This window comes from Colossoma macropomum, unplaced genomic scaffold, assembly GCF_904425465.1.
Source record: "Colossoma macropomum unplaced genomic scaffold, Colossoma_macropomum, whole genome shotgun sequence".
Classification (NCBI taxonomy): Eukaryota; Metazoa; Chordata; class Actinopteri; order Characiformes; family Serrasalmidae; genus Colossoma; species Colossoma macropomum.
Genome location: NW_023494796.1, coordinates 26,743,898 through 26,763,903, shown reverse-complemented (window position 1 = coordinate 26,763,903; position 20,006 = coordinate 26,743,898). Strand labels below are relative to the sequence as shown.

The following is a 20,006-nucleotide window of genomic DNA, read 5'->3' as shown; positions in this document are numbered from 1 at the left end:
TATCTGATTAGGGGCACGTATATTAGGACAGTGAGGTAAGTTAGGCTTCAGATGTTCATTCTCTTGCTGCCTCTCTCTCCCACACATATGTACACACTCACTGGCCAGGAGCTCAGTCTTTTAAACCTACCTATTTGCTTGGAATACACACCTGGTATCCTTTCTTTCAAGTGCATTAAGACTTGGACTCAATTGCTAAGCTAATGTTAAGTGTTTATGTTGGTTGAACTGCAGCTGAAATGCATTTTTTGTGATATGACTGGTGTGGAATTGTGTAGAATTGAGGTGTAACCGCTGTCCCATGGACTGTTGTTGGGGTAGGAGAGTCAGAGCACATTACATTGCAGTGCAAGTTGGGTAGTGCAGCACATTGTGAAATAGGCTAATATTAACATAAACACTTTTGTAGGCTGGATAGGACTGTGTGGCAGACCTAATCTGGGCTGCAGGCCTTGTGTTTGACACATGGGCTCTAAAGGAACTACATTTCTTATATTACTATGACTAATAACTGGTGTATTGAAAATTTGTGTATTTTATCATATTTTATGTTGCCCAGTTCTGTAAAAGCAATAAGCCACTTAAGTGTTATTTATCATGACTGCGCTAACATATGATCCTGTCACCCAGGTGCATGCTTTTAAAGTTTCCTAGCTCACAAATTAGCGCTGTTGCTTGATATCGGATGCTCATGCTACACTAGACAAGATCAGAACACTTACTTTTACATTTTCTCAAGCTTTCTGCGCTTCTTCATTATGTAAACAAGCACATCAAATATTTTCCCTGGCTAAAAAATAATGCAACACGGTGTGCTACAGTGATAAAATTTCCCCTCTCTCTCTCTCCCTCTTCCTCTCGCTGCCTCTCCCTCTCTCTATTCACCCTCTCTTAATCATCAATGTCTGCACTTCAAAAGAAGAGGCAACACATTATGGTGTTAGCGCTAGCGCTGCGTCCATTAGCCTATCAGGGTCCATTTGCATATGAATGCAGCTCCGCGCTAGCTGCTCTACAGAATGTGGGCAGCAGAGGCGGAATGATGGAATGACTGGGCTGAGAGTGCTGAACTCATCCTCCCTCTCTCTGTCTCTCTCTCTCTTGCTTTTCTAAAGCCAGACTGAATGGCCATTCCACAGCAGCTTGAGTGCAGCTACTTTTCTGTGTTGTCATCATTGTCGCTAATGCTCAGATTGGAGTTTTGATGTTGCTTGTTTTGGTGAAACTTCTGGCGGAAAGTAGTGGGAAAACATGAGATTTCTAAGCTCTCACCTTTTTCAGGACTTTTCAGTGCATATTAGGGCTGCACAGTCCACTATATCCTCTGTTCATCATTATCACAATGGTGGCCTATGCTACAGTGAAATTGCAGAAGGCTGTAATATGCAAATGAGCCAACCTAACCAATCACAAACCTGGTTATTGTGTGCTAAGAGCATCCTGAATACAGCATAGTACCTCAGTATCACAGAGTATTTCTCAGGGAGCAGTTGGGTCGAACCGGCAACCTTCCGGTCACAAGGCTGGTTCCCTAACTTCCAGCCCATGGTTGCCATGTCATTCAGTTGTGGATTTCAATACCTATACAGTATGTGTTACCAGTGTTACTGAGCCAATAAGAATGCCTGTCCCAAAATCTAGACTGCTGATTGGACATCTGAATTACTCTCTACGTGTGTTATTAATGTCAGTAAGTATTTGTAAGAACTTGTTAAAGTAGTTATACCCATTTTAGACACCTCACACTCAATTCTGCTTTAAGCCACACCCACTTTCAGTCTGTAATTAAAAAAAAGGAACTGCATCCTTCAGGAATTTGCAAGCCAGGGTTTCTGTATTGATATGAAACCATTCTGAATGCTACTCAGTCCTAATCCTGGCCAGTCAAAGTTTTACATGTTCTAGATAGCTTCTGCTGATGTTCTGATGGTATTCAAGATCCAGTAACAGTGCATTACTTTGGTAAACGATTCAGTAAACAGTTACTGCAAATGTTTTTGGACAAAACAATGCAGGCCGATGTTTTAAAGGTGACTTTATGCTCTGCATAATTAAACTGTTAAGATGTAAACAAAGTTCTTCAAAGTGGTTTGTCGTGAAATGCTTCCATCTTGAGAAACTTACAGAGTCAAAATTGTTCTTGGTGCTGGTGAAAGATGCCCAGACGCCCACCTTTCTTATTGCAAGGTGTATCAAAATCACGCTATGTAGCAATATAATTGCAATATACTTTATTATATCAATATACCATTTCTTAATTATTGTATTGCACCTCTAACCAATCACAGTGTGAGTTTCTGTGGGTGTTTTAATGACTCTTGGTATTAGTCTGATCCATCAAATGACTGAAATAATGCAAGCCGATGAATGTGTAATAAAAACATTGCAAGTCATACTGCAAGTGCAACATGTAGCAGTATGATTGCAATACTAGTTTTTTGCCCTACTCATGGCTGAACCTACTGCACTTCAGATATATAGCATGTATCGGTCCACTGGCTTGATGACAAACAATTGAGAGAAAAAAATTATAACTAGGCTGTGAAAATGTGGGTGCTGACATCGTGCTAGAGTGGTTACAGCTGTACAATTGGCTTTGTTTATCACATTGCTGCTAAAATTGTTTACTAAACTAGCTTACAAATGCTAATGTAAAAAAAGAAAATGTTGGAAAAATAAGTAAATTGAACTATGAGTAGAAAAATGAGCAATGAAAAGTAACATTTTGTGTAATACTCTGGTAACCACTGGTGGGTCGCCCGGAAAATGCTGAGCAAAAAGTCAGTGGGCTGCCAGCTTTCCCGTCAGAGGGCCAACAGTGGCTGAGTGTCCTCTTGTTATCTGGGTAGCTTTGTTAGTGTTTAGGACAGAGAGGACATTGATCATGTTGTATAGCTCTGGTGAGAACGAAACTCTTCATACCTCCTCCAGGTTCATCTCATCTGGACTGTCCCAGGGTTTGGCGAACTTCCCTGTCCGCTGTTTCTTCAGAGGGACAACAACAATGTAGTATCCCCTACGGACAGAAAATCACAATTAAATCATGACCTTTAGATTTGTATTAAAGTTTATCTTGTTTTTCCCCACCAAGAACCTTTCTAGCTGGCTAAGGAAGGTGTTTACTTATTCATGGCAGTTGAAGCATGAAGGAACTCTTCTTTTCCTTATCTACCAAGGGCTTTCTTTATAGAAACACACGGTCCGCCGAGATTAGCCGATCAATATGCACAAGCTTTTTCCTAATCCACTTCAAACAACACTGGATTAAACAACACGTTCGATAAAAGACAACAGAAAGAGTAAATAAAAAGGGCCTGAATGTCACCAGCAGCCCAACACAGGCTGTTTATTTTGTTACACTTGCGCTAAGATCTCACAGAAGAACGATTAGTGCTTTTAACATCGCTAAACCTCAGTTAGCTCCTAGAGAAGAAGGGGGCAGGGGTTCTGGCTCTGTCTGCTGTCTGGCAGAGATGAGAGGGGTTTCCCCACGAAGAGGACAAGCAGGGAGATAAAGGCTATGCCAAGGTTAGGGAGACTGGGTTGGACATAACGCTGCTAGCACTAGCCAGGAAGGCAGAGTGGAGCAGAGAGGGAGGCTAATGGCTGGCTAATTAGCTTAAGCCCTGGCAGAGGGAAGAGAAAAGAGTGGAGGGATCAAAGAAAAAAAAAGATGGACAGAGAAAAGAGCCAGAGAGAGAGAAAGCAAGAGAGAGACAGGCAGGAAGAGAGAGGGAGAGAGGCAGTTTGGGATCAGAAGTTGGAGAGAGAGATGCTAAGCTGTTAGCCCAACTGTCTGCTTCCAGCAACAGAGTCACACTATAAATGTTAAATGTAACATTAAAACAATAATTGTAAGCTTAATTAAAGTGCTGTACCTCACATTTTTGTATGATTTGATTGAACTATGTGTCAAGCGTGCCTTATGGAACTTGAGTTTAAAATAAGCTAATAATACAAAGTTTTCAACATTGAAGGACACATTTATCAACCAACCTTCACCGAAAAGAAGACGTAATACTTGTAAGGGGAATTCTACCAATTTTTCAAAATTACTGCCCAATAAAAGGTTAAGATCTAAACAAAGTCGTTCAGAGTGGTTTGGTGTGAAATGCTCTGTTCTAGAGAAATTGAGCAAGTCAGAATTGTTCACAGTAGTGGTGACAGGAACCAGATGTCACAAAAGCTATTACATGAAATGTAATGAATGTGCTGCCTGATGCCTGAGACGTTAGTTTTGAGATAAGATTTTGGCTTCCACTATTTTACTATCATCAACATTACATATAAAACGTGTAGGGTCACTGGTGGTTTTGGATAGTAAATAAAATGCTGTATTTGTGTTGTAGACATTGCAACCCCTGGTTCCTATCACCACCACTATAAAGAAATCTGAGTTGGTTTCTCTACAATGAACCATTTCATATCACACCACTCTGAATGACTCTGTTTACAATTAACAGCTAAATCTCTGGAATTCCCTTTAACATAGCAATGATAGTTTTAATATTCTATGTATGTATTAATTGAGCTTTTGCTCTGTTGCCCTCACTCACTTGACTTTCTCTGTGGTCTGCACAGAGGGCAGCTGCACTGTGACCATGCCGTCGGAGTTGGTCTTGCCAATCAAGTAGGGTTTGGTGCGCAGGATGTCTGGGGCAGTCATGGTGGAAACACGGTGCTGCAGACCACCGGCGCTGTTTCCTCGGTTGGTCAGGAGGAAAGAGTACTGCGTCTCTGGTTGCAGGTTGGTAATCAGCTTCTGGGTCAGTTTCCCATCCACCTCTACGCTTTGGCCATTATCATACAGGATCTACAAAGAAAAAGATTAAACACACCTAGGGTGGCCACCTCAGTTCTGTAGAATTCTAGCATACTTGCGGGTTAACCAACCTTATTAATCAGTACAGCATCAACAAACTGAGGCCAAACTGACCCAAATGTAAGCAAGAATGGCTTTATTGCCACTACATACGTAACTGTTAAACTAATTAAAGCTAGCAAACTTCAATATAAGTAAAATGCATTTCAGACATTTTTAGCATAACACCTTGCATGCTGTGAAAATGCCAAAATGCAATTTTGTGAAGTTCTCTCACTGTGAACGGTTGCGCAGGGTTGTAGTTGTCTGGAATCTCCCAGGTCAGCAGCACAGAGGTCTTCATGGCAGCTTTCACGTGAAAATTTTTTGCAAACACTGCTAAAAGAAAGGTGGAGCAGATGATTTAGACAAACATGGCCGACACAGAACCATTCTCTTACTCTCTACTCCTTTTAGAGTAGTGGCCAAACGTTACGGCCTTACCTTGGGTAACATTTTTCTCTTCTACAGCACGGCTTAAAGAGGGCTAGCGCAATACCTTTGTCTTACCTTTGTTTACCTGGAAATTACCATTTGCTTACCAACTTCTAGGCTTTCCTTGTGGAGATACTAACTACAATCTCACATTAAGAACCTATGATCGGGGCTAACCCCAGGCTAATCCCGGAACGCTAGCTTCCACATCCCTTCCGAAACCCGCCACTTGCTTGCTGTTGGGGTAAGGTTGAACAAGGTTGGAAGAAGAGGCTGGTTGTTTGGAGGTTGATTTGGGGGGTTTTGGAGGGGTTGGGGTGGGCCTCCTACCTTGATCCAGAGGTTGTGTTCTGAACTGGATGCTAGGGCTATAAGGCCCAGGACCCTTGCTGGTGAAGGCACACATTTTGATATCGTAAGTAGTGTCTGCTTTAAGGCCGTCCAGGATTACGGTGGACTCTGGGGCAGCGATGAAGAGTTCGGAGGGACTCCGGGGACTGTTGATGTCTTTGTACTGAAGGGCGTACTTGATAATGACTCCGTTACGCTCTGCTAGCAATACGGGCTGCCAGCTGACCTGAATGGTCGTGGTGGTGGCACTTTCGGCCACAATGCCTTGTGGGAAACCGGAGGGCGTGTCCTCGGCCGTAGTGATCTCCTTAACCGTTTCCTCACCAAAGCCCACCTTGTTGCGTGCTGAGAGGCGGAAAGTATAGGACGCTCCTTTGTGGATTTCTTTGGTAGTGTAGTGGTTCTCACGTTCTGGGAACTCTATGACTGTCAGAGGCTCCACATCTTTGCGTCCGAAGCGGAGCCGGTAGCCCTGGAGTGGGCCGTGAGTATTCGGGGGAGGGTGCCACTGCAGCAAGGCCGTGCCCATGTTAGTGGGACTGACCATAAGACGAGGTTTCTCTGGGACTGGCAAAAACAAGAAAGAAGGTAATGATGACTGTAGGCAATGCAGGCAATGTAATAAATTCCCAAACAGAAACAGCTGAGGTCAAATGATGGCTGCTGTCAAAAGAAAACCTCAAAAACCTTTCATTTTCTTTTTTACTTTTTCACACTCTATGAAAACACAAGCGGTCCTTTACCTTGTGTAAGTGTTTCATGATGAATGCACCCATAGAAATGGTCCAAAATTACTTCGAATAAAATCTTGTTATGTTACTTGTTACATTAGCGCATGTTAAACTTTTTTCCTTCTCCAATAAAGTTATCATTTTAGAGATCGGAGTTTTAAGTCTTTCCTTTTCTTATGACCATGACAATACAGTACCACTTCAAGTGAAAATGCCAGTTAATTATTACTTTAGTACATAAAAGCTATAAATAAACAAACAAATTAATATCATTTGAAAGAATAAGCAAACATTCTTAGATTTCTAAGTTACAATAACAGACCATTTCCCTCTTCTATAACAAAACTGTACAGAAGAATACAGTGAGGCACAAGTTCACACAAGGTAAATTAGAGTAGACATTCTCAAAGTGGGGGCCATGACACCCCTGGGGGGCCGCATGGGGGTACTAAGGGGTCCACAGACAATATTCAAATTTCAGAAGGTCAGAGCTATCTGTATTAAACCTTTTTTTTGTAAGTTTATTAAATGTACTTCAGCAATGCCTAAAACATTTTATATGTTTAAAAATGCTAGCTGTTTTTAAACATTATTAAATTTAAATGATTATGCCAGCCAATCACAATTCACTGCCATCCAGCGACTACCTAGCCAGCAAAATGAAAAAGGTTCTGGTGGTCCTTGCTCATTAAGTGAATTTAAGGAGCACTGGGCTGGGGGTGGCATGAAGTGGCAGTTTCTTGTGTAGAAAACAATTCATATTGTTCAAATATCTTTATTTAGCAAAAAACAAAATGTTAACATAAATGTTAGCATAACACTCTCCCCTACCCCTTCACTACAAAACTATTATATCTTAGCATGCAAAAACATCCTAAATCTAGTTCGTAGATCTAACATTTCTCATTATGAGACTGTCACAAGAATTTTCTGAGATTATTTACTTATTTATAGATTATTTCATTTTTACTTGTTTTAAAAAATTGTTTTAAGTAATTTAGTGAAAATGTCTTATTCCATTGGCAGATCATTTTACTTGTTTTGAGACATAATGCAGACAGTTTTGCTTATTTCAAGTATTTATGCTTAAAACAAGTAAAATATCTGCCAGACAGAATAAGAAAAAAAGCTAAATGATCTTACAACATTCTTACAACAATTTCATAAGAAATATTACAAATATTGACTAGATTTAAAATGTTGTCAATGGCTAATATGCCACTTTTGTAGTGTTTAAGTAAGAAAGACTTCAGATGATTATTTTGGTACATAAAGGCTTTACATGTGGAGCCTTTATACATTTGGTAAAAGTTGGACAAATCCTTAGATACAATCAGCTATTAAGCATTGCTATTAAGGAATAACAGCAGGGATAATCTGGGATCATTTAGAGCTCTGAATGGCAGCGCCATTAGTGGTACAACAGCAGAAATACTGTCTGATTGTGTATTTTAAGTCTTTCAACGGAAAAATAGAGAGGTTGTGAAGCATTCTATTCATTTGTTAAAGTCTTTTTTTCGCCACTCTCCTGACACATTTCTCTATTATTTCCTTAACCCCTGCCAGCATTTCAAAGTCAAATCGGTAAGTGAGCAGAATTACAATCGCTGTTATAATTGAAAGGGCAATTACTTGCATTCACTTTTAATAGGTGAAAGGGGGAAAGGTTTCATTCTTGCTGGCATGCAAGCTGTAGGTGCATGGCATGCTGGTCTTTTTTTCACAGGAAATCATATAAGAAAGAGAAAACAGAGAGCTAAAAGACTCCTACCTGCACCCATGGTGGTGACCAGCTTTGGTTTACTGCGAGCTCCGTCACCCTTTGTGGTGTAGGCAGCCACTGTAACTGAGTATGTGGTTTCTGCCTGCAAATCGGTCAGGACCATTTCCTGAAGGCCAAAAAGATGGTTGTTTTAAAACCTAAAAAGTTAAAGTAAAACCAGGCAAAAGCATGCTAACATGAAACTCCATAGTGTAAAGTACACAAGGACCACTGAACTGTCCACAAATGCGTTTTTCATAGCTACTGCTGCTAAGAAAGCAAGCTTTACAGAGTGTAGTCTTCTGGGAGCAGACATGAACTCAAAAATGTCTGGGCACAACCTTGAGAAGTTTTGGGTGGGAACAAACTGAGACCAAAATTTCTAAACCAATTCAACATATCATGAAGGTGGAGCTTAAAGCAGTGGATGAAGTGCGCTTGGGCAACACTGTCCAACGGAGGGAAAGCCTCTTGCTTGCACACAGATGTAACATAAGTTTGCATGACTGACAAGTCCCTCTTATTAAGCATGTAGATGTAGGAACACATTGTGTGCAGCAAATGAGAAACAAGAGAAATACAGGAGAAATACAGTTCTGTTAGGTAATGATAGCATTGCTATAGTGTAGTGGGTAACACCTCTGCCTTCTATGCTGTAGGCTGGGGTTCAATTCCCTGCCTGGGCAAGCACTATACCATTAAGAGTCCTTGGGCAAGACTACCTGTGTAAAATGATCAAATTGTAAGTCGCTCTGGATAAGAGCGTCTGCCAAATGATGTGAATGTACCCCGATTTGACCCCAAATACATTTCCCAAGCTAGCCTGCCTTGCTTGTGTTACTGATTGCACTCTGAACATTAAAAGAGCAAAAACTACAGGAATTTATGAGGCAGCTACCAAGCAGGCAGGGTAAAGGCTAACACATCCTTCCTTTTGGACTCCTGCACACGTAAACTTGTGATCTTGGCTTAGATATTTGCACCATCTGGGAGCCCCCAGCAAACTGGAATGCGGAATTATGTAGTGACTCTAAATAAAGTGTGCTAGTGTCTCATTAGTTTAAAGGGGATTTTTTCACAATGTTCTGTAAAGCTTGTCCAGCCTAGCAACAGTTGCTATGAAAGAACAGATTTGTGGGCTGGGGCATCGACAGGAATCAGGAACATGAAAACACATAAAAATTTAAAAAACTTAGAAAGTAAAAACATTATATAAAATATATAAATTGTCACTGTCAGAACAAAACTTCTCCAACATATAGAAACGGAAAAGGAAAAAACATTCTTAACTTTGAATGGTAATTAATGTAAAAAGATTTTTGGACCATAATTATGGACCATTTCTATTTCTCTATTCATCATGAAATTTTCACATAATGTTTTCAAATACAAATAATTTAAGTAAACAAGAAAAAAAAACTACAAAAATGGAGATTTTTTTTGTCCCGACAAAGACAAACACTATTTAATAATACAATATAAAAAATATGCCATTTACTATAACAAACCACCCATATGGGTTGTACGTAGTTGTATTGTGTTCACTATAGATTCGGTAACAACTGAGCCGTGCTACATAACAGTGACATAACCACATCATAAATATGTCAAGGCAGATGTCATATGGTGTCATGAGTAAGGACAAATTTTGTACAGTAATATAACAGTGTTATGTAACCAGTAATTTTCCTGAACTTGTCATAATGTTTGATGTCATGATGGCTTATGTCACATGCTAATTATTGCTGTTTACTCATCAAACATTATGATATCTGTCATAACATTTACCAGTGATGGTAACATGATGCTATTACATTACTGGACATAATGACAGCATATGACATGTTCATGGCACGTTTATGTTGATGTCGTGTAGCAGGGTTCAAGTAAAGTGTTACCAAAGATTCTCTGTCTACCTACATGAACTCATAAAAAGTGCTACATCAGCACACAAATAAGTAATATCAGCTATGCTTTTATGTGTGCCTTTGAGCTAGCTTTTATCTGAATGACGTTAACGGTTAAGCCACACACTGAAGCGCATGCTAGTTATGAAGAGGTGTGGGAGTAAACAGGATTTACTCTCAGACACACTTTCATCTTTACTCACATATTCAGTCGAATCATCATACTCCCACTGTTTTAGATGCGAGGGGGTTGGAAGATAAGGAAGAAAAACAACAGAAACTAAGTTACAAGCTAAGTTACAAGAAAAAAATACCCACTCATGCAGAGATAGGGTGGGGGAAACAGGACAAATGTATACACATGATATCCTATCAGACTTTGTAGGGAAGAGTGTGCCAAAGTCAGAGACCTTCATTTCTTAAATTTCCAGTCAAAACAGCCATTAAGTACAAGACATTCATTTTCTGGAGATACTTCTGAGAAGTTAAAAACAGGTGTTTCAAAAAAAAGAGAAATTATGACTTTTAACAACTATGTAAAACCTCGTATACCAACAAGACTGTCCCCATCAGATAAACGGTACTTAAAGCTTTCATTTTTGAGAGAGAGGAAAAAATCAAGCTCCACTCTGGATTCAGATCTGAAAACATCCACAGGTGTTTCTGTCCATCCTTCCACTGTGAGAAGACACTCAACACTATGAGTCTGAAAGGATGTGTAGCTGACAAGAAGCTCTTACTGAGAAAAGGAAACAGAAAAATGAACATTTGCACCAGAACACTGGACATTTGAGATGTGGAAGGTTTTACAGGTTCGATCAATGAGTCTCAATTTGTAATGTAACCAACTTCTAAGACTGAACTTTGGAGGCATGAAAAATATTCCTGGAGATTTGTTTAAAAAACTGAAAGTGTATCTTCTGAAAAGAATGGAAGCTGTAATAAATGTAAAGAGTGGAAACACGAAAAACTGAAAAATCTGCTATTATGTTTAGCTGTTGAGACTTCTGTGTACTTTGTTTTCTGCTTGTTTTCCTAAAAAATGAATAACTTGCACTTTTGACTGGAAATTAAATAAATTACAAGTGGTCTTTGAATTTTGCACATACTGTACATTGCAGAAAATGACATATTGGCCAGTGAAATCACCTTGCATCTAGTTAATACATCTAATATTTTGTATTGTTTTTCACTAAAGTCACTTAAAGCAAGTAAAAATGTCTAAAAATAGGTTGAATAAGAATAGTATTCTTACAACAATCTCAACATGAGCGATATTGGATATATCAGCTAGATTTAAGGTGATTTGGCTGGCTAAGATATTATTTTTTGCAGTGTAAAATAGCTAGATGACAGTTCATAAGTAGTGATGAATAGACTCCATTATGTTAGCATTACGTTAGAATGTAACATATACGCACACATTTAGTCACAGAAAAACCTGCAGCAACTCCTCTAGATGGATGTGTAGCCATGCAGGCAGATTTCATCACTATTCCCACTTTCTAATTTAAAGCCATATAATCATGTACATGTCATGCGGGTATATGTGTGATGGAAAAATTCATCGGCATTAATGTCACTACTATTATTAACCATATCCGTCTAAGATGAGGGGATTCCAATTTCCATTTTCCATTTTCACCCTTTCCACATATGCTATTTTATCTTCTCCACTGCAGTTACTGTAGCCTGAATATATCTAGTTGCAACATTAACAGACTTAGTGAGTTAACTGCTAACTGCTAACTTTTTCTGTTGAGGCAAAATGACTCACAGATTCAATGGAAATTACTTTTTAAATTAATGCATCAATTAATCTATTGTTATTTCTCAATGAAGTAAGAAAGACATTCCTGTAAAGGTTTAGTAATAATAAAGCAGCCTTGTTCTAATCCCTTAAGTATATTTAGCTTCAGCACTGAGCTTCAAGTTCAAGAAGAGCAGGGGTTCTTATTTACAAATCTCAATTCCAAACAGTTGGGACAGTATGTGAAATGCCAATTAAAACAGAAAGCAGTGATTTGTACATTCACTTTGACCTGTATTTAAAGAAAATAGTACAGTAACACAAAATATTTAATCTTTCATCTTACCAACTTTATTGTTTTTTTGTAAATGTATCCATTCTGAAATTGATGCTGGCGACACCTTGCTTATGAATGAGGGCCGCCAGTCAGAACAGAAAAAAATTTACAGGATTCAGGTGCTTTCAAGTCAAATAAACAGCAGAAATTATTTCTGTTAATTATCATTTTTTTTCTTATTTATTATCAGTTTGTTTCTTGCATCAAAGGTGAGGTCAGGGTACATTTGATATGTTTTTGTTACTGTATCCACGATGGTGTTTTGTCTTTAGATTTAGCAGTCCAGCCTGTATTGCTGTCATGCATTCAGAGGTTTGCATCTCAACTATGTATGATGATAAAAGTGGGAAACTATGGTGCATTAATTGCAGAAGTCAATAAAACTGCGTGTCGTCAACATCAGCTGATATTATAGGCTTGATATTATATCCGATGTATCGGCCGTGCTCTGTTTTGTCAACATGCTTTAAATATGTTTCCTAATTCAACTTACTAACTTACTAATATTTTGACAGTTTTCTTTTCCAAATTATTGTCAAAAGCACATATTGTTGCTGTTGGAACAAAACCTTGTATCTCCAAAAAAGAAACTTTACAGCAGAAGGAGAAACTTTTTATGTTAATGTAAAAGAATTTTATTTTAGGCCATTTTAGAGCATTTCTTTTGGTCCATGTGTTATGAAATTTTGACACAATATGAAGGGAGCTATCATTTTAACCTATGTAAAAAATGACAGACAAGGTTTAGATACAAGTGACATTATACAGAAACACTTTTAGCTCAAAGGTTGTTTATAAACCAGAAAGACTTGGGTACTGACATCTGAACAAGGACATAAAATGTGTAGGCTGTGGCATTATGCACAGAAAAAACATGTAGTAAAACTAAATATGTAGGCTAAATATGTAGATTGCTTATTTAATATTGTGATTTACTGAAAACATGCTGATTTGTGTTAAAAGCAGTTTGTAAAGCTATGCGCCCTCAAACTTTCAAATGGTGAACGCTGGGAAAGATTTCATCTGGTATACAGAGGACTGTGCAGGTGTGTGCTTACCTGAGCATCATCAATCAGGATGTCCTTGATGACAGGATGGCCCATCGGTTCCCCATTAAACATCCTGACATAATGCACCTGGTAGCCGCGAATTTGCCCGTGTTGTCTGTTGGGCACCGGCGATCGCCACAGCACTTTAACAGATGAGGAGTTGACAGCCTCCACCTCGACTTTACGAGGCGGGCCACTGGGCACTGAAGGAATCATGGGATAAAAAAACAAAAACGTCAACATTATAGCGGACCCCTTCCCCCTGACTGGACAACTCCCATCAACAAGATGGTGGACCGATTAAAAATCTACAAAAGGGCAGCAGCAAACTGTTAACAAGTGCATGACACTGATATTTCAACAATGGCAAGTAAAAATTAAAACAACCCCCAAAAACAGGTCGCATAGGTGACCTTATTTTTTGCAAGACATAAAAAAATGGATTTAGTGGATTCAAAATATGGAAAAAATGTACAAAAATTAGCCAAAGCAGGTCCTTCAAAACTTTGAAGCACCCAGAAAGAGTTTGGCTAGGATGCATAGAAAAAAATAAATAAAAAAATTGAAATATAGAAAAAAAAGGTTGTATGGGCCATTGGTGAAAAAAGACTTCCTTTATTTTTGTGCTTCCCACTGTCCATTTATTTCTTTTGTGTTTTGGAAAAAAGTAAAAGGATCAGCAGCTTTATTGTTAATTTTTGTTTTTAAAAAATTAAAAATGTATAAATGCTTTATTAAAAAAAAAAGTAAAAAGAGACAGTTGGGAGTGGTGGAAGTTTTAGGCCTGGGGTACGAGGAAAGAAATGCCATATAATTGTTGAAATTGGCTTACCAGCAAAAATCCAAAAAAAAAAAAGTTTAAAAAAAAAAATCCAAAAATTAAGAAGTAGTACAGCAAGCAGAGGCATCACAAAAAATCCAGGTTAGTGGGATTAATCTACAAATAACTTTTTTTTTGCCACAAACAAAGGGAGAAAGGAGGGACTAAGGAGTTCGGACAAAAGTCTGTCAAAAGCAGGATCATGAAGCCAGAAGAATTTGAGGGACGAGGGGGAAAGATTAGCAAAGGGGTCAGAACAGTTTTTTTGTGGCGAAAAAACATACCATCCTCCTCTGTTCGGATGAGCTGTGGCAAGCTTTCAGGCCCAGGTCCGACATCCGTATGGGCAGTCACTGTGATGCGATATTCCGTCCATTTTTCCAAGTTTTCCAAGAGGTACTGGGAATTTTCCGGAGGAATTTCCGAAATCTGCTGTAAAGATGTGTCCTCTCCTTCTGTGGCGACGTACTGAATTGTGTATTTGGTAATGATCCCGTTTTGAAGCTCCACAGGTGGCGGCTTCCAACTTACCAGAATATTGGTGGAACTTGGGCTAGAACATGTGACTTCCTGAGGCGGTGCAGAGGGCTCTGATTGGTGGATCGTTTTCGAAAGGGACAGGAAGTTGCCGTTTGATTTATAAGGGTTGTTTTGACCGTTTGAGTTGTATTGGTTTCCATTAAGGGGTTCATAGGGGGGTTGTGGTTGCAGGATTTTTGTTTTTAGTTTTGTTTTTGTGGTTGAAATGAATATGGTGATGGTGGTGGTGGTGGTGGTGGTGGTGATGGTGATGATGGTGGACAACACAAACACAAAAGAAAGAAAAAGGGAAACATAAAAGGACAAAAAATGAGGACGAATCACATGGAGCAGAACTAAAAGTTTCAAAGAAAATGGTCATTAACGTAAATGAAGCATCACATATAAGGAAATGGCAAGAAATGTCAAAGACTTTTTTAATGGAGATCAACAGAATAAACTCACAAACACAGTATATGTATGGCGAGGCAAGAGTGGTAAAAAGAAACCTTCACAACATAAAACCTACCTGGGAAAAGCTAACTATTTACTCACTAGTTGATGCCCCTGAACCTTACTTTTATCTTCAGCCCTAAAACCTACAGAGGACTCTATATTTAAATAAAACATTTTAAACGTTTTTTCTCCAAGCAGTTACCATCAATCCAAAAATGTAAAGGTTGATGTGTCAGCTCTACTAGAATTGAAAAATGTTGCATTGCTCACCAACCTTTCCGATGCCTGTTGGTTTGAGGTAAAAGCCTGATCAATCCAAGAAAACATGACTGATGCTTAAAGGCCTAAAGACTTTCAACATGCAGACAAAAAAGTTCTCCCCCAATAAACAGGCCCATCAAGTTTCTTTCCCATCATCTGCAAGACTGGCTTTCTGGACTGATACTTACCTGATCTACACCCTCTTCCCTTCTTCAAAAGACCTCACATTTATTCAAATTGTCTTTAAAAAGACCAACAAAGTGGGACTGTAAATTGGAAACTTTCAAAATCAAAGTTTTTCTTTCATTGGCTGAGCTTTTATTGAGTGTTCATTAAATGGAAGCTCAATTTGAGAAGTTTTGATAAATCTGCCAATCATACATTTAGTTGTAACTCAATTTGAATAAATGAACGATAAATATGAAGTCTGTTGTGAATGGAAATCTGTCTCTCTTTTGCTTCAACTATTCATAAGTTGCATTTGAGCCTTCTACAGTGTTTCACCACTTCAGCTTGCTAAGTCCATTGTCTCAATTCTCCACGTCTTTGTAGAAAGCGCAAATGCAAACTAGGGGGAGAATTGTGGTTGACGAAGAATGTCAAAAGACAAGGCACAGCGTACCAGCCCCTTATACAAAAACGCTTTCAAACTGAAGCAGTGTGGAATGTGATAAATAATTCAGCACTGTACACTGAAATTTCGCCTTTTGCCGCATTGAAGTGGGGTTGTATTGAGCAAGGTGACCTTGTCGATTGACTTCACTGACCAGCTTCAGTGAACAATGCCCATGCAACTTTTTTCCCTTTCCAAACAGGGCACGTGGGTCAGTTTAAGCTTCAGAGCACTGAATTTGGGCCAGAGATCTTTTGAACCGTTCCATTTTCTCAAGTTTCTTTCTTTAAAGATTTTTCATGTTTTCATGTTTGGGAGATATCAAGTCTTAGACCGAAGAACGCTCTGAGAAAATGGAGGGATTCTAGTTATTTTGGTTGTGCAGTTGCCCTCGGCCCTGAGGCTGTGGGGCGGGATGATAGGGGAGTTGGAAAGGGACCTACGTGTCTGCGGCGTTTCGGCTGAGATTTCGTTGGTGTAAGCGCCAATTCCGTGTCTGCTGCGGGCAGCCAGCTGGAAGGTGTAGGTGGTGAAGGGCCTCAGGTCTTTCAGAAGGTAGGTGGTGGTGGACTCAAAACTAACACGTTTCTGCAGGAGCAAAGGAGGGATATTTCACTACGGTAACTGTGCAAGGCAGCAGTGGTGCTCAATATGATCATATTTATTGTTATTGTTTTATTATGTGACAACTTATACTGTGGATATTGTGTTCATAGTTTTTATAGTAATTTTGCTAAACCATACAGCACCTAGCCTATGAGTTTGCTGTCTCTTAATGAGTCACTGACTGATTAACTGCCACCTATTGCTGAAAAGCGAATGTGCAAGCATCACATGAAACAAACAGCAGGTTGCGCTAATCACCTAATTATATAAAGCAATGAGAGAACGAGTGTTTTTTTGCTCAGGATAACAAATTTGCTTGACTCTGAGTCACTGTATTTGAAACTCTGTTTGATTCTGAGTAACTGCAAGTTTTTGTGTGAATTACCACCTTGTAAAGAGTTCACCATGTTAATATCAACTAGATTCTAATTTATAATGCTAGTGCTAGAAGCATGTATGCCACCAGCTAGAAAATTAGCTGTTTTTGCACTTACTTTTACCCTCTCAAATGAAAATGTACATTTTGATTGACTCTACACATGACTTTGGGTAATTGTAGCCATTTGTGTGATTTTTTACTTTGTGAAGAATTTATCAAGTTAACATCAGCCGGCTAAAAAGCTGTAATGCTACCACTACTATTTTTAAACTACAATAGCATTTTTTCCTGACTTTACAGATTTTTCTGGGTAACTGCGGACATTTGAGTGAGTGTGAATGTACAAATGGTCTGGTATCATGCTAGTAACAGTCCTAGAGTCTGCTTATATAGACCTAGCGAGAGAGCTAGCTAAACCTGTCTATAGACAGCCGATGGTGGTCCAGCAAAACTAGACTTGCCTAATCTTGTTTAAATGCTGCACTGCTTGTTTTTTCTGTTACAGCTTATCAAACATCAGAAAAATAAAACATCATGATATATCATGTATTGTGAAAATTTCTTGAAATATCATATTTTTATATTTTTGCTATATCGCCCACCACTTCTAGGCAGTTGTGGACAGTAACAAAGTACATATAATTGTTTACTGTGTTTAAGTACTTTCAGGTATCTCCATTTTTGGACATGTTTTACTTAGATTTCTTTTACTACATTTACTTCTCATTCCACAGCATGTGCCAATATCAGTTACTCTGAAGTGTGAGATTACTGTATTGTTTAAAATGTTCAAACGAATTTGATGCACTTTTTGAATGGCTAATCTTTTTGTGCACATAATCATACAGCTGCAGCTTTAATAATATACAATATAACATCCCTTAGTACTTTAAGTACATTTAAAAGCATGTCCTTTTGTACTTTGACTCATTGAAATACGATTAGAGAAATTCTACTTTTACTCAAGGGTAGCTCTACTTTCACTCATGTACCACTAGCACTAGGAATGCAGGAATTTTTCTACATCTTTTCTATGTTATTCACACTCGCAATGGAAAAAGGGAAAAAAAACGAGAAGGATACAAAACTAATTACTGGCACTCATTTCTAGCATTGCTAACATGTTTTATAGACTACGGTCACCATAATATATTATGACACTGTAAAAGCATGATATGATAAAATATCTGTTCGGATATTCTCTCTTTGCTGCCGCCATCAATCACAGTTCAGTGAATTCTCATTTTACGTTGCAGCAAAACAATAAAAGCCCCCTGCACTTCCTGTAGTGTATAACAATCCGTCAGAGTGACTGTGTGGATCATATTAACATAACATTACAGAGCACTTTTTACATGAAACAATAGAAGCCCAATCGCCCCCTACACTTCCTGTAATGTATTACAGTCTGTCATGGAGCATTCTAGAGGGCTTTTGTTGTTAAGTATGTGATACATACATATGAAATTTTTTACGTAACCACTAACTGACTTCATTGAGTAATTGTTGCAACATTAACAGTCTTTAGTTTTTACTAACGATATATGTCAATAAAAATGTCACTTTTAATACATTTTCTTGACCATGGTCAAGGTTAGCTTGGCACCTTGAAAGTAATGGACTTATAATTTCATGATACAGACAGAAAAAAAACTTATTTATTTAAAACTTATTTACAAGCTCACCTCCTCCTTCTCATCTTTCCTCTTGTAAAGCAGTTCATATCCGGTGATTTGATTGTCCGGCCCACTCTGCGGAGGAGCGACCCACGACAGCAAGATGCTGGTCTCAGATTTGGCTTCAGCTTTAAAGTCCGTTGGTTGGGATGGGACTGCAAAATGCATAGAATGATTTTTTTTATTTTAGCCACATTGCTAATGTAGCGCACAGGCTACAGTCCTTCCTCAGTAATGCATAGTTCTGTTTTGGCACATTTAAACTTGAGGCTTTAGTGATGGAATGGGAATAATATTGACCGGAATACAGAGTTAAGAGAAAGAGTTCCTGAATTATTTTCAAAGAGTAAGTAATGTTCCTGCTTCCCAGCCAAGAGTGTGTTTTCATTTAGTCTGAAACATTTGATAGTATTACTTGTTGTAAAGCAGTTCTGGGAGCTAAAATAATTTGACACTGGGGAGCTCTGCTAGATTATGGTTGTTTACACTGCTGTTGTCGAAGACGGAGAGAGTCATTATGAGAGACAGGGAGAAAGAGTGAGAGAGCGGGAGAGAGAGGGGGAGAGAGAGTGAGAGAGAATATGTACAACCACACTTAAAATGCCACTACAGTCCTTTGGACATTCGCCTGATTGCTCTGTTATAAGGGTCCATGGATTTTCATGTGTCAGTGTTAGAACCTCGCTTAAAAAAAGTAAAAAAGACAGAAAAATCAGAATCCAACAACTCACTGAATGCAAACTAAGCCAAACACAGTGAAAATAGTAATGCATTTACTGGATTCAAATGCGTATATTATTTCCACTTTAATAAATATCTTACATTAAATATTGTGAAAACATATTATTAAACATAATATAGTGTATTACAATCTGTCAGAATGACAACGTGGATCATATGATCACTCAGACAGGACCCGTACCCCTTTGCACTCCACTGACCTGAACAGACATTCACTTCTTGGTTTACCTTATATACATATATAATCTTTGGCTGATCATATTACCATTATAGAGCATTATAGAGCATTTTTAAAATGAAACGATAGAAGTCATATCGCCCCCTACACTTCCTGTAGTGTATTACAATCTGTCAGAATGACTGTGTGTATCATACAAACATTATAGAGCCCATCTGTCAAACACAAGGCCCGCAGGCCGAGTCAGGGCCGTGGCACAATCCTATTAGGCCAGCTAAATTATCTTTTTTTTCTATTAACATTAGCCCATTTCACCATGAGCTGCACTACAGATCCCAGCATGCACTGTAAACATAATTGTTGAGTTTGACAACCGTGTTATAGAGCACGCTTGTATAGTATATGATGTATCACCCTTTTTCCAAAACCACTGATTTCACATAATCGCTGCAGCCCTAAAGGAAGAACATTTTATAACATGGGCTGTGCTTCAGACCCCTTCCACAAGCGGATGAATCTGATGATTGATAGCGCGATGAAAGAGCATTCAAAGAGAACTCAGTCTGCCTTACTC

General features: G+C 38.7%; 1 protein-coding gene across 1 annotated transcript in view; it reads right to left on the bottom strand.

Annotated features, from left to right (window-relative positions):
• Nucleotides 1-20,006, bottom strand: part of LOC118816675 (receptor-type tyrosine-protein phosphatase delta-like) — a 701,473-nt gene that overhangs the window by 75,982 nt on the left and 605,485 nt on the right. Inside the window, exons 20-29 of the mRNA XM_036583195.1 lie at nucleotides 18,523-18,668; nucleotides 16,296-16,440; nucleotides 14,288-14,593; nucleotides 13,193-13,386; nucleotides 10,251-10,277; nucleotides 8,150-8,267; nucleotides 5,627-6,214; nucleotides 5,100-5,200; nucleotides 4,557-4,813; nucleotides 2,923-3,016 (exon numbers count right to left, since the gene is read on the bottom strand). Of these exons, the coding sequence (XP_036439088.1) occupies nucleotides 2,923-3,016; nucleotides 4,557-4,813; nucleotides 5,100-5,200; nucleotides 5,627-6,214; nucleotides 8,150-8,267; nucleotides 10,251-10,277; nucleotides 13,193-13,386; nucleotides 14,288-14,593; nucleotides 16,296-16,440; nucleotides 18,523-18,668 (1,976 nt within the window). The remainder of the gene's footprint in view (nucleotides 1-2,922; nucleotides 3,017-4,556; nucleotides 4,814-5,099; nucleotides 5,201-5,626; nucleotides 6,215-8,149; nucleotides 8,268-10,250; nucleotides 10,278-13,192; nucleotides 13,387-14,287; nucleotides 14,594-16,295; nucleotides 16,441-18,522; nucleotides 18,669-20,006) is intronic.